Source organism: Rhinatrema bivittatum, chromosome 2 (assembly GCF_901001135.1).
Source record: "Rhinatrema bivittatum chromosome 2, aRhiBiv1.1, whole genome shotgun sequence".
Taxonomy (NCBI): domain Eukaryota; kingdom Metazoa; phylum Chordata; class Amphibia; order Gymnophiona; family Rhinatrematidae; genus Rhinatrema; species Rhinatrema bivittatum.
The window spans coordinates 224441856-224453971 of NC_042616.1; the positions used below are offsets into that span (position 1 = coordinate 224441856).

The following is a 12116-nucleotide window of genomic DNA, read 5'->3' on the forward strand; positions in this document are numbered from 1 at the left end:
GAAGAGCGTAGTTGGTGGGTTACCTGAATTGGAGAATGTAGTGGTTGAATGGCTTGGATCCATTGTGACCGTAATGTCCATTGGGTTACTCTCATGGCTAGTCTTGCCATAGGAGTGACATGAACTGTGGATGCCATGTGGCCTAGTAGAATTAGAATACGATGAGCTGTTGTGTGCGTGCTTGAGAGAATCGAGCATGCTAGGAAGGCTAATGTTTCTGCTCAATCCTCGGGTAGAAACGCCTTTGCAAGGACGGTGCTCAACTCTGCTCCTATGAATTGGAGCAAGTGAGACGGTGTGAGGTGGAACTTTTGATAATTTATGAGAAATCCCATGGCGTGAAGTACAGCAATGGTTTGATTGAGAGAATTGATTGCTCCTTGTTGAGACTGATTCCTGATGAGCCAATCGTCTAGATATGGGAAGACATGAACACCTTGTTTGTGTAAGTGTGCTGCTATTACTGCCAGACATTTTGTGAATACTCTGGGAGCAGAGGCGAGTCCGAAGGGCAGTACTCTGTATTGGAAATGTTGATGACCTACCATGAAACGCAGATTTTTGTGAATTTTGCTACTGCGAATTCTAATATTGTTAACCACCTTGATATTAATTTGAAAGTCGGTATACAAAGTTAAATAAATAAATAAATAAATAAATAAAATATTTGCGATGAGGAGGAAATATTGGGATGTGAGCATATGCATCTTGAAGATCCAGAGAACAAAGCCAATCTTCCTTTTGAAGGAGTGGAAGCATGGTACCTAGCGAAACCATTCTGAACTTTTCCTTTTTTAGAAATTTGTTTAGATTTCTGAGGTCTAGAATGGGTCGTAGGCCTCCTGATTTCTTTGGAATGAGGAAATATCGGGAGTAGAATCCTCTGCCCTGCTGAGACTGGGGCACTGGCTCTATGGCCCTGGATTTCAGAAGGGTGGATAATTCTATTTGAAGTTGAGGAATGTGATTTCTGTTGGGAGGAATCAGAGGTGCTTGAAGCTCTGTAGGTATTGTTAGGAAATTGAGCTTGTAGCCGTGGAATATGATGGAAAGAACCCATAGATCTGTCGTTATGGTTTTCCATGTGCTGTAGAAATGGGATAATCTTCCCCCCACCGGTAAGTGGGAGTGAGGATTCAGAGATTGGCTGGGTTCTCTGGAGATGTTTTCAAAAACCAGCTGTGGGACCTGTTTGAGCAGCAGGTGCAGGTCTGGTTGTTCTTTGTTGGCGAGGTTGTGGCCTGTTCTGGGATCTTGGTTGGCGAGGCCTTGTTGCCGGTGGATAGTATCTTTTAGGACGGTAATAGGGCCTGCGAATATCCCTTCGCTGGGTATGACGTACAGCGTGGGTAGTGGTATCATGAGGCATGGAAGATAACTGCCTTAAGGTCTCCGTATGCTCTTTTAGTTGGGAGACCGCTTCTTGAACTTTTATGCCAAATAAGTTATCCCCTGCACAGGGTAGGTCTACTAACTTTTCTTGGACCTCTGTTCTGAAGTCTGATGCTTTTAACCAGGTCCATCTGCGAGCACTTATGCCAGAAGCTGCCACCTTTGAGGCTGTCTCAAATGAGTCATAGGCGGCTCTTACTTCATGCTTGCCGGCTTCAAAAGCTTTTTGAATGAGATGTTGTGCTGGCTCTCTGAATTCTTGGGGCAAGGATGGTATGAACTCCTCCATCTGCTTCCAGAGGTTCCTTTGGTACTGTGTGATGTACAATTGGTAGGCTGCAATTCTAGAATTGAGGATTGCACCTTGAAAAACCTTTCTTCCAAATGTGTCCAAGAACCTATTATCCTTCCCTGGAGGATTAGAGGAGTGCACTCTTGATCTTTTTGCTTTTTTCTGTGCTGATTCTACCACCACAGAAGAATGCGACAGTTGGGATTTCTGGAAACCCGGTGCAGGTTGGACTAAATAGTTGGAGTCCATTCTTTTATTGATGGGAAAAACAGAGCAAGGATGTTCCCACATTCTTTGTTAAAGTTGAAGAAGAATATCATGGATAGGTATTGCCATGACTTGCTTGGGGGGATCCACGAATTGTAGCACCTCAAGAGTTTGGTGATGGAGATCCTGCTCAGATTCTAATTTAAATGGAATAGAGTTGGCCATCTCTTGGATAAAAGAGGAGAAAGTAAGGTCTTCTGGTGGAGACTGCTTTCTTGGATGAGGAGGAGACGGGTCAGACATGAAGGTTTCTGAGGTGTCAGATTGTGTGTCGCTCCAGGAATCATATTCTGGAGTATGAGGACCTGGTTTTTTAGCTGGATGTGGAGGAGGTACACCAGAGGGTCCTAGAATGGGTTCTTGTGGAGAAGCCTCCTCTTCCACCGGGTTTGAAGGTAAAGAATCTAGAAGATCCTGATATTTCTTCTGAAGTATTGAGTATAATCTTGCTTCAGATGATGGATCCTCTATAGAGGAAAGCGGCATCGTAGAGTTTGTCTTTGTCATCGCTGACATCGGTGTCTTGTCTCTCGATGACTGCTCGGTACCCATGGTGGGTGTATAAGGCGATGCCTGATGAAAACGAGCAGGAAGCATCGATGGTATACTGGATGAAAAAATAGGCATCGATGAGGGCATCGAGGTGAATGCAGTCATTCACTCTGGAGGGAGGAACGAATCCGGAAGCCGGACGGAGCCTTGCGGTGCTGTGTTTGTTGTCGACATGGCAGTGAGTGGAATAGATCCGGTGGCCGATGTCGAGTAAGCCTCCGTTGTCGAGGCAATGGCCGGCATCGGGCTCGTGCCCGGCATCGGGATGGTGCCCAGCATCAAGAGAGCACCCGGCATCGAGACAGGTCCCGGCATCGGGAGAACTCCCGGCATCGGGAAATGTCCCGGAATCGCTGGCACCGTCGATGGAAGAGACTTCGGTACTGATTGTACCATCATCGGTGAAGTCGATGTTAAAGGGGACGTCACCGGCATCGGCAGAGGTGCCGGTAGTTGTTCCTTAATCGCTTGTAAAACTGCCTCTTTTATGTAGGCTGCGAAGTCCTGTGGCATCGACGAAGGTGGTGCCACCGGTGGAAGTGTCGATGCCTCCGTATGCTGCGGAAGTGACGTCGGAGTAGGCCCTTCAGGCACCGAGGGTATAGTAAGTTTAGGCCGTTTTGGTAACGGTTCTCCTCGGTCAAGCGCCGACAGTGAGGTCGGGGCGTGTCTGTGGCGATGTTTGTGTTTAGGCCGGACGTATCGACGATGTCGACGGGGTAGGGGAGGATTTATCTCCGGAACCGTCAGTTCGGCGCTTTTTTAACAGTACCTTTTTCGATACTCCGGATAGCGAAGATTTCGAAGAAGTAGCAGGAGAAGGAGTCAGTTGTAAGCTGAATAGCTGTTGGATCTTCTCCTGGCGGAGCTTACGGCCTTTTGGCGTCATCTCTTGACATTTCTCACACGATGAAATGTCATGTTTTTCTCCGAGACATCTAACACACTCTTCGTGCGGATCGGTAACCGACATTGTACGGTTACAATTCGGGCATTTTTTTGAACCCTGAGGACATCTTGACATCGACGGCTGTCGATGACAGAAAATTGAATTTCGTTTTTTTTTTTTTTTTGAAAAAACCGAAATAATTCACCAGCCGGTGATATAGGAAAAAGTTTTTGAGACCCCTAATGGAGAGAAGTATATACTAGAATTGTAACACTGAGGTAACTCAGAGGGCTCCGATATCCGTGCTGCTGTCCAGCTGCGCGGAAAAACGAAGACTGAAGTGAGACCCCTGTGGCAGAGAATATCATGGCATGCTGAGCATGCCCAGTAGCCTCAGGCTGCCAGTCAAAAGTTTCTAGAAACTTTGACAGAAGTTTTCCCGCACTAGGGCTCCGTTACTGACGTCACCCATATGTGAGGACTAGCATCCTGCTTGTCCTGGGATAACAGGTGTTCTCACAGGACAGCAGGATGTTAGTCCTCACAAATGGGTGACATCGAGGATGGAGCCCAACCACGGAAAACTTCTGTCAAAGTTTCTGGAACTTTGACTGGCCCCTACTGGGCATGCCCAGCACAGCACCAACCCTGCAGCCAGCAGGGGTCCCCCTTCAGTCTTGTTTCAAAGCTACAGGCAGTGCTGAAAAATAAAATAAGAAAAACGAACCCAACACCGCGGGGCGGCGGGCGGGTTTCATGAGGACTAACATCCTGCTGTCCTGTGAGAACACCTGTTATATCAGGTAAGCAACATTTGCTTTCTCACAGGACTACAGGATGGTTGTCCTCACAAATGGGTGAGTACCGAGCTGAGGATGTCCGAACGTGCACCGAAAGTACCCAACGGCGTGCAACAGGCACAACAACTGGGGTGAAATTTGGTAGAGGACATCCGCACCCCACCGGGTAGGCGGAAGGGTGTTGGTACGTCATGTTGGAAAAAGGTTACGCAAGACAGATTGGCCGAAGATGGAATCCTGTCTTCCAGCTTTGTCCAAACAGTAGTGGGCTGCAAAGGTATGGAGAGAACTCCAGGTAGCAGCCCTGCAGATGTCAGGAAGCGGCACCGATCGAAGGTGTGCTACTGAAGTCGCCATGGCCCTCACAGAGTGTGCCTTAACACGGTCTTGAAAGGGATTGCCAGCTTGCTCTTAGCAGAAAGAGATGCAGTCCACCAACCAGGGGGAAAGAGCCTGCTTACCCACAGGTTGCCCTTACTTGTTAGGATGGAAAGAGACGAATAATTGAGTGCGCTTCCTGTGGGCAACTGTACGGTCTAGATAGAAAGCTAGAGCACGTTTACAGTCGAGGGTATGCAGAGTCTGTTCCCCGGAGTTGGAGTGGGGCCTGGGAAAGAAAATAGGTAGTGTGATGGATTGATTAATATGAAACTCCGAAACTACCTTAGGTAAGAATTTAGGGTGAGTGCGGAGTACCGCCCGGTCCTGCAGGAGTTTAGTGTAAGGCGGATAGGTAACTAGGGCCTGTAACTCACTAACCCTGCGAGCTGAAGTGATAGCCAAAAGGAAAATAACTTTCCATGTGAGATATTTAAGGTCACAGGAGTGAAGATGTTCGAAGAGTGATTTCATAAGGCGACCAAGAACCAGATTAAGGTCCCAAGATGGGGCCGGAGGACGTAAAGGTGGCTTCAAATGGAGCAAGCCTTTAAGAAAGCGTGTTACAAGAGGTTGTACTGAAATAGGGACACCCCCGATACCTTTATGGAAGGCGGCTACCGCACTGACATGCATTCTAATGGAAGAGGTCTTTAGACCTGATTCTGACAAATGCCAAAGATAGTCCAAAAATTTAGGAATTAGACAGGAAAGGGGATCAAGGGACTGAGAAGTGCACCATGATGTGTACCTTTTCCATTTATAGGAGTAAGATTTTCTTGTGGAAGGCTTTCGTGAAGCGATGAGGACATGAGAAACTGAATCTGATAGGTTAAGTAGTTGAAGGACTAACCTTTCAACATCCATGCCATCAGGGACAAGGTTTGGAGATTGGGATGGAGGAGGCATCCGTCGTTTTGAGTGATCAGATGCGGGTCCTTTCCCAGGGGAATGTGTCTGCGGATGGAGAGATCCTGGAGTATGGGAAACCACACTTGGCGTGGCCAGTGCGGTGCTATCAGGATCATGGTTCCCTTGTCCTCACGTAGCTTCACAAGAGTCTTCGACAGAAGAGGAAGTGGAGGGAATGCATAAAGCAGACCGGTTGTCCACGGGAGGGAGAATGCATCCCTGGGCCGATAGTGCTGAGTCCGAATGAGAGTGCAGTAATTGGCCACTTTGTGGTTCTGAGGGGACGCAAAGAGGTCTATGTGGGGATAACCCCATTTCTGGAAAAGAGAGGTCGCTACCAAGGGATTGAGTGACCACTCGTGTGGTTGGAAGACACGGCTCAGCTGGTCTGCCAAGACATTTTCTACCCCCGGCAAGTAGATGGCCCTGAGGTACATGGAACGGGAGAGGGATTCTGCCCAAATCTGTGCAGTTTCCTGACAGAGAAGGAAGGAGCATGTGCCTCCCTGCTTGTTGATGTACCACATGGCCACCTGGTTGTCAAGATTATGTGATTTGATAGGCAATCTTGAAAAACCCGGAGAGCGTATCGGATTGCTCGAAGCTCCAGGAAATTTATCTGGTGTTTGGCTTCCTCTAGAGACCAGAATCCTTGGGTTTGTAAACTGTTTACATGGGCTCCCCAGCCGACATTGGAAGCGTCAGTGGTGAGAATTATTTGAGGATCTGGTGGATGAAAGGGCAAGCCTTGGAGGAGGTTGGATTTATTTTTCCACCAGGCAAGAGACAGACGGAGTGCATCGGTAATGCGGACAATGGTCGACAGAGGCTGAGTGGCTTGGATCCATTGTGATTTCAGAGTCCATTGCATGACTCTCATGGCCAGACGGGCCATTGGAGTCACATAAACTGAGGAGGTCATGTGTCCCATCAGAATGAGAAATTGGCGAGCTGTTGCTGTGGGTTGAGACTGCAACTGGCAAGGTAGGGACACAAGGGTTTGAACACGTTGATGAGGAAGGAAGGCTTTTGCCTGTAAGGTGTCCAAGTCTGCTCCAATGAAGGATAAGGTTTGAGATGGGAGTAAGTAGGATTTCTCGTAGTTGACAAGAAATCCTAGAGAAATTAGAGTTCGAATTGTCAGGGTCAGGGAAGACCGAGCGATTTGCTGGGTTGGGGCCCTGATCAACCAATCGTCCAAGAAGGGGTAGACATGGACGCCTTCCTTCCTGAGGAACGCTGCAACCACTACGAGACATTTGGTAAAAACTCGTGGTGCGGATGCTAGGCCAAATGGGAGCACTCGGTATTGATAGTGGTTTTGGCCTACTAGAAATCGGAGGTATTTGCGATGAGACTGAGTTATCGCAATGTGGGTATAAGCGTCTTTGAGGTCTACAGAGCAGAGCCAGTCCTCTCTCTGCAGCAGAGGGAGAAGCGAGCCCAGGGTTACCATCTTGAACTTTTCTCTGTGAAGGTTTGTTGAGGGCCCGTAGGTCCAGGATTGGTCGAAGTCCTCCTGACTTTTTTGGGATCAGAAAGTACCTGGAATAGAACCCTAGTCCTTGTTGCGAGAGAGGAACGGGTTCTATAGCGTTGGACTGGAGGAGAAGGGAAACTTCCTGCTCTAGAAGAACAGAGTGGTCGGTAAGTCTCCACGCTTGCAGAGGTGGAGAGTCTGAAGGGTTAGGAAGTTTAGATGGTAACCCTGTGCAATTATCGCTAGCACCCATTGATCTGTGGTGATGCGATGCCATTTTTCTGTAAAGTGGCTTAGTCGACCTCCTTCTGGTATGTTTGGTAGAGGGATTAGGCATCTGCTCTCTAAGTGAAAGTCAAAACCCCGACGCAGGGCCTGGTTGCGGAGCTGTTGTGGGCTTTTGCTTTTGAGGTTGGCGAGGCTGAGGCTTTTGATACGGCCTCGTATTATCCCCCACACACTTGGTGTGTGGGGGATAATACTTCCGTGGACGGAAGAATTACTTTTTAGGTACCCTCTTAAATGGTTGTTTAGAAGGGAAGTCAGAAGGAATCGATGAGAGCTGTTTAAGGGTCTCGTGATGATCCTTTAATTCAGCAACTATTTGGTGAATTTGCTCACCAAACAAATTATCCCCTAAACAGGGCAGGTCGGAGAGGCTGTCCTGAACCTCCGGGCGAAGGTCAGAAGACTTAAGCCAAGCCCAGCGTCTTGCTGAGATGGCTGTAGCAGATAGTCTAGTGGAAGCATCGAAGATGTCATAAGATGTTCCTATCTCATGCTTTCCAGCTTCAAATCCTTTAAGTACGAGGGTTTGAAGGTGTTGTTGGAATTGTTCTGGTAAGGTATCTGAAAATTCTTGTATCTGCTTAAAAATGACCCTGTTGTATTGGGTCATATACAGCTGATAAGAAGCTATCCTGGAAATGAGCATGGCCCCTTGGTATACTCTTCTGCCTATACTATCTAGGAACTTGTTCTCCTTAGTAGGAGGTATAGATGAGTATGGCTTCATTCTTTTAGCTTTCTTTTGAGCTGACTCTACCACAACAGAGTGGTGGTCTAGCTGAGGTTTTTGAAAGCCAGGTGCTGACTGTACAAGGTAAGTAGAGTCAGCTTTTTTGTTTACTGGAGCAACAGATCCAGGAGTTTCCCAATTCTTTATTAGAAGGTCCAGAAAAACCTGATGAATTGGAATGGAAGTGATGACTTTTGGGGCATCCAGAAATTGGAGTAATTCCATCATTTGGTGCCTGTCATCTTGCTCTGACTGAAGCTGAAAAGGGACCAATTCCGACATTTCCTTCACAAAATTGGTGAAAGAGAGGTCCTCGGGGGGAGAACGCTTTCTGCTTCCAGCAGGAGAGGATGGTGAAGGTAAATCATCGATATCTGTGGAAGTATCATCACCCCAGGTGTCATAAGGGTCAGGTTGCTGACCTGTAGGACCACGAGGGGGTTGGATACCTGAAGGTCCTGGTCGAAGCTCCAAGAAACCCGAAGGAACCACTGGGGGCATCGAAAATACCTTTGGAGGCATCGGTACCGGCATCGAAGGCATCGATGGAGCCGATGCGCGTATCGCCCCGGAGGAATGTATTGGTGGCGAGGGACGACACGGCATCGATGGAACCACTCCTGAAGGAGGAATTTGATACGGTGTTTCTGCACCAGATGAAGTTGGCATCGGGGAGCGCACCGGTGCTGTCGGTGACCCAGGTATCACTGGTGGAAGGGCGGCCATGAGTGCTTCCATCCGGGCGAGCAGCGGTGCCAGCGCTGCTGGAATCGGGTCGGTGAATGGTTCCACTCTCGGTGCCGGAGTCAGTGCCGAAGGAGTCTGGAACCGTTGCATCGCTTTGTCGATGGCCTCCTGGACCAGCCGGTCCAGTTCTTCCTGGAGACCTGGGGTAACAATACCCGGCTCCGCGGAAGAGGGAGGCTGAGCCGGAGGGACCACCGTCACCGGTGGAATCGCGGCTCCCAAACCCCGATGGGGTGAGGGTTGCCTCGGTGTCTCAGAAACAGAAGTGGACGATGCCGCTTCTGATCGAGACTTCTTCGGTGGAGGCTCGGACGGTACCGAGGTTGATGACTTCGATTCCTCGACGGTCCGAGACTTGCGATGTCGATGACGATGCTTTTCCCTCCGATCCCCACGATCCTCGGGGGAAGGGACGGGAGTCGATGGTCATGGAGACGTCGATGGCAGACAGTTAACGGGAAGTTGCCGACGATGGAAGGACTTCGACGGTGCCAGTTCCGAGGACGTCGATGTGATGGACGGCGTCGGAGTGTGAGCATGGAACAGGAGTCCCATCTTCTCCATTCTGGCTTTGCGACCTTTTGGTGTCATAAGGGCACATTTGGTGCAAGTCAGGACATCATGCTCACTCCCTAAACATAATACACAGACTCTGTGAGGTCTGTGATAGACATGGTGCGCGTACAATCTGGGCACCGACGGAACCCCGACGCCATGGCCATTGACCAAAAATTTAGCCGCGGGACGGTCGACGGCCAGCAGGCCGCGAGGGCCGAACTCGACAGTAATCGGCGAAAAACGGCAAAAAAAACTTACCGAAGTACCGCAGGCTAAATTTAGATAGAGGGGTGACCCCTGTGGGGCGAATTTTACTTCAAAGAAGTTCGAGAAGAAATTCCTGTCAGGAATGTGGTAAGAGCTCCTTAACCGGTGGCTACTTCTGCGCGGAAAAAAGAAGACTGAAGGGGGACCCCTGCTGGCTGCAGGGTTGGTGCCGTGCTGGGCATGCCCAGTAGGGGCCAGTCAAAGTTCCAGAAACTTTGACAGAAGTTTTCCGTGGCTGGGCTCCATCCTCGATGTCACCCATTTGTATGGACAACCATCCTGCTTGTCCTGTGAGAATGAAAGCTATTTTTATATAATTTTAAATTGCATGTCACATTGCCCAGTGTTCAACAAATTTAGCGTAAAGGTAAACATAAACTCTCAATTGAAATGCAGCGTTCAGATAAAGCGACTCTGTAGCAGGCAAAGCAAAAACCCCCGACGTCAGCTGGCATTTCGGTTTCCCTGCATTAGGGGGGACTTATCTGACAACGAAGGATTCTTTTGTGATTCAGCACGCTTTGGTAGGATCACCCGCGTTTTTGTTTACCTTTACGCTAGGTCTGTTGAACACTGGGTGAAGTGACTTGCAATTCAAAATTATATAAAATATCTTTCGTTACCTTGAACACTTTTCTACTCTCTTCTGGTGAATGATTGAGAAGTCCGGGCAACCACCCAAGGGGTGGGCTTACACTAGTTTCCCGACTTGCTGATACCCTTTATTATGTTCCATTGTTATTAATTAATTTGTGCGCGCTTTTACTGACATAGTGTGGTGGTTCCCATTCTTCTGTATTTGGATATTGGGGCATATAGGACTTTTTTGGGGATTTTGTGTTTCTTAGTTGGGGTCCGTTAGAAGAAGGCCAGGATATGCAGGAACTGAAAACAGAATGGCTATTGTCTCAGCCATGCATGCCAGGGCCCTCTGGAGACTCCAAAACCACCTGTGCCTGCTTGCAGGAAGAGATGGCATTGGCTCCTGCAACAGCCATGTGCAACGTTCCCCCCAGGATTTCTCATGAGCGAACACAGGCTAAGCACAGAAATTCCTTTTCCCCAGTGGCATGTCAGACCCCACATGTGCCGCATCTGCAGCCATGATCTGGCTTCTCCATCAGGCCTTCCTAGAGCACTCAAAGGCAGCTCAGCCTCACAGGAACTCAGTGCTATGAGGAAAGGTCGACCGTGACTTCCAGTACCGAAAGGGCTGCTCGGCCCCACACTCTGCATTCTCTTTTCTAAAAATTGTTTTTGGTTTTTATATTTTTCTAGTTTTGGCATCGATGGAGTTGGGGATGGATGGATACCAGAGGAGTTTCCTCTCAGGTCCCATGAGCCCAAACAGAAAAAGTGGCTCCTTCTTATTTTATTTTTTTTAATACAGAGAAACTTCCTCCCCAAGAACTCTGCCTAGTCCTCTCTGGGTCTGGGAACATACAATGAGGGATAGCACTGCTGGCCAGAGCCAGTGGCCTGGTCCAAAGTCTGATCAGAGATGAGATCCACCGCTGAACTGCTGCACTACCACATTCTACCATCTGCTGGAGGCAGAAAATACTGGTTTTCTCTGAGCTGCATCACTCCTAAGTAGTTGCAATGATATCTTTCTGGAAAAACAGTGTTCTCTGCCTCCATCTGCTGGTGGGGGGCTGGGTGTGTTGCCTGGACTGGTTTAGCAGGATGAAGTAGAAGGATTCCTTAGCGGTTCCAATTCCTGCTGGCCCCGCCCTTAAAAGTCCTGTGTTGAATACTAGTTGTGAGCTGTCAAGTCAAGAATATATTGCAGGGCTGAATACTGAATGTTCAGATAAAAAGGAAAGTATACTTATTTATCTAAGGAACCAGCGTTAGATCTTTATGACTATAAGAGCTAGTCATCAATTAAGGAGAAAGTTACAGTGCAGCAATTTTTAAACCTCAGGATATGATTATTTTTATTCCATCTTTGGCAGCATAACTGCCGGAGGTTTTTTTTCTAATTCCCAACTGGGAGTGAATCATCACCTTAAGAACCACTTTATTTCCCGACCGAGTCATACTCAAATATTATTTTCACCTTAAAATTTAAATACAAAGTTCTAGGCTTATATTGTTCAAATATGAATGGAATAACAATTTGCTGCTATGATTCTTCTCTCACCTGCAGTAATACTCCACTGTGGGCATCAACGTTAGGCCATGGATTCTTGGCTTTCCCCTGTTCTAACAAAATATTAGGAACAATTTCATATAATTTTGACACAAGCTGAAAGAGGGGATCATTAGGTAAATGCTTCAGAGCAAATTCTCGCTGGCAGGTGTAACGAGGATCAGTCTTCCTTAATACTGCATGGCCATAACCAGGAACAACCTGAAAGAAAATAAAAGTGATTAGCAGGAAATATCTTCAACATTTGTGAATTCACTATAGCAAATGGTGGATCTTGTAACAGATCATCAGAAGTAACTTTGGGGATAAAATTAACATGTCTGCAAGTTTCAGAGTAGAATCAGGAAAGAAAGTGAACACGCATTTGGATCTGGTTCTTACAACATATCTGTAACTTACAGTCTTAAGG

General features: G+C 47.9%; 1 protein-coding gene across 4 annotated transcripts in view; it reads right to left on the reverse strand.

The window, feature by feature from the left end:
• LOC115084403 (citrate synthase, mitochondrial-like) overlaps nucleotides 1-12116 on the reverse strand; it is a 307904-nt gene that overhangs the window by 67190 nt on the left and 228598 nt on the right. For all 4 annotated transcript variants that reach the window (XR_003854548.1, XM_029589235.1, XM_029589233.1 and 1 more), the window contains one exon: nucleotides 11699-11908. Coding sequence is in view for 3 of the 4 variants with exons in the window: in XM_029589235.1 (XP_029445095.1) it covers nucleotides 11699-11908 (210 nt within the window). In the remaining variant the exon portion in view is untranslated. The remainder of the gene's footprint in view (nucleotides 1-11698; nucleotides 11909-12116) is intronic.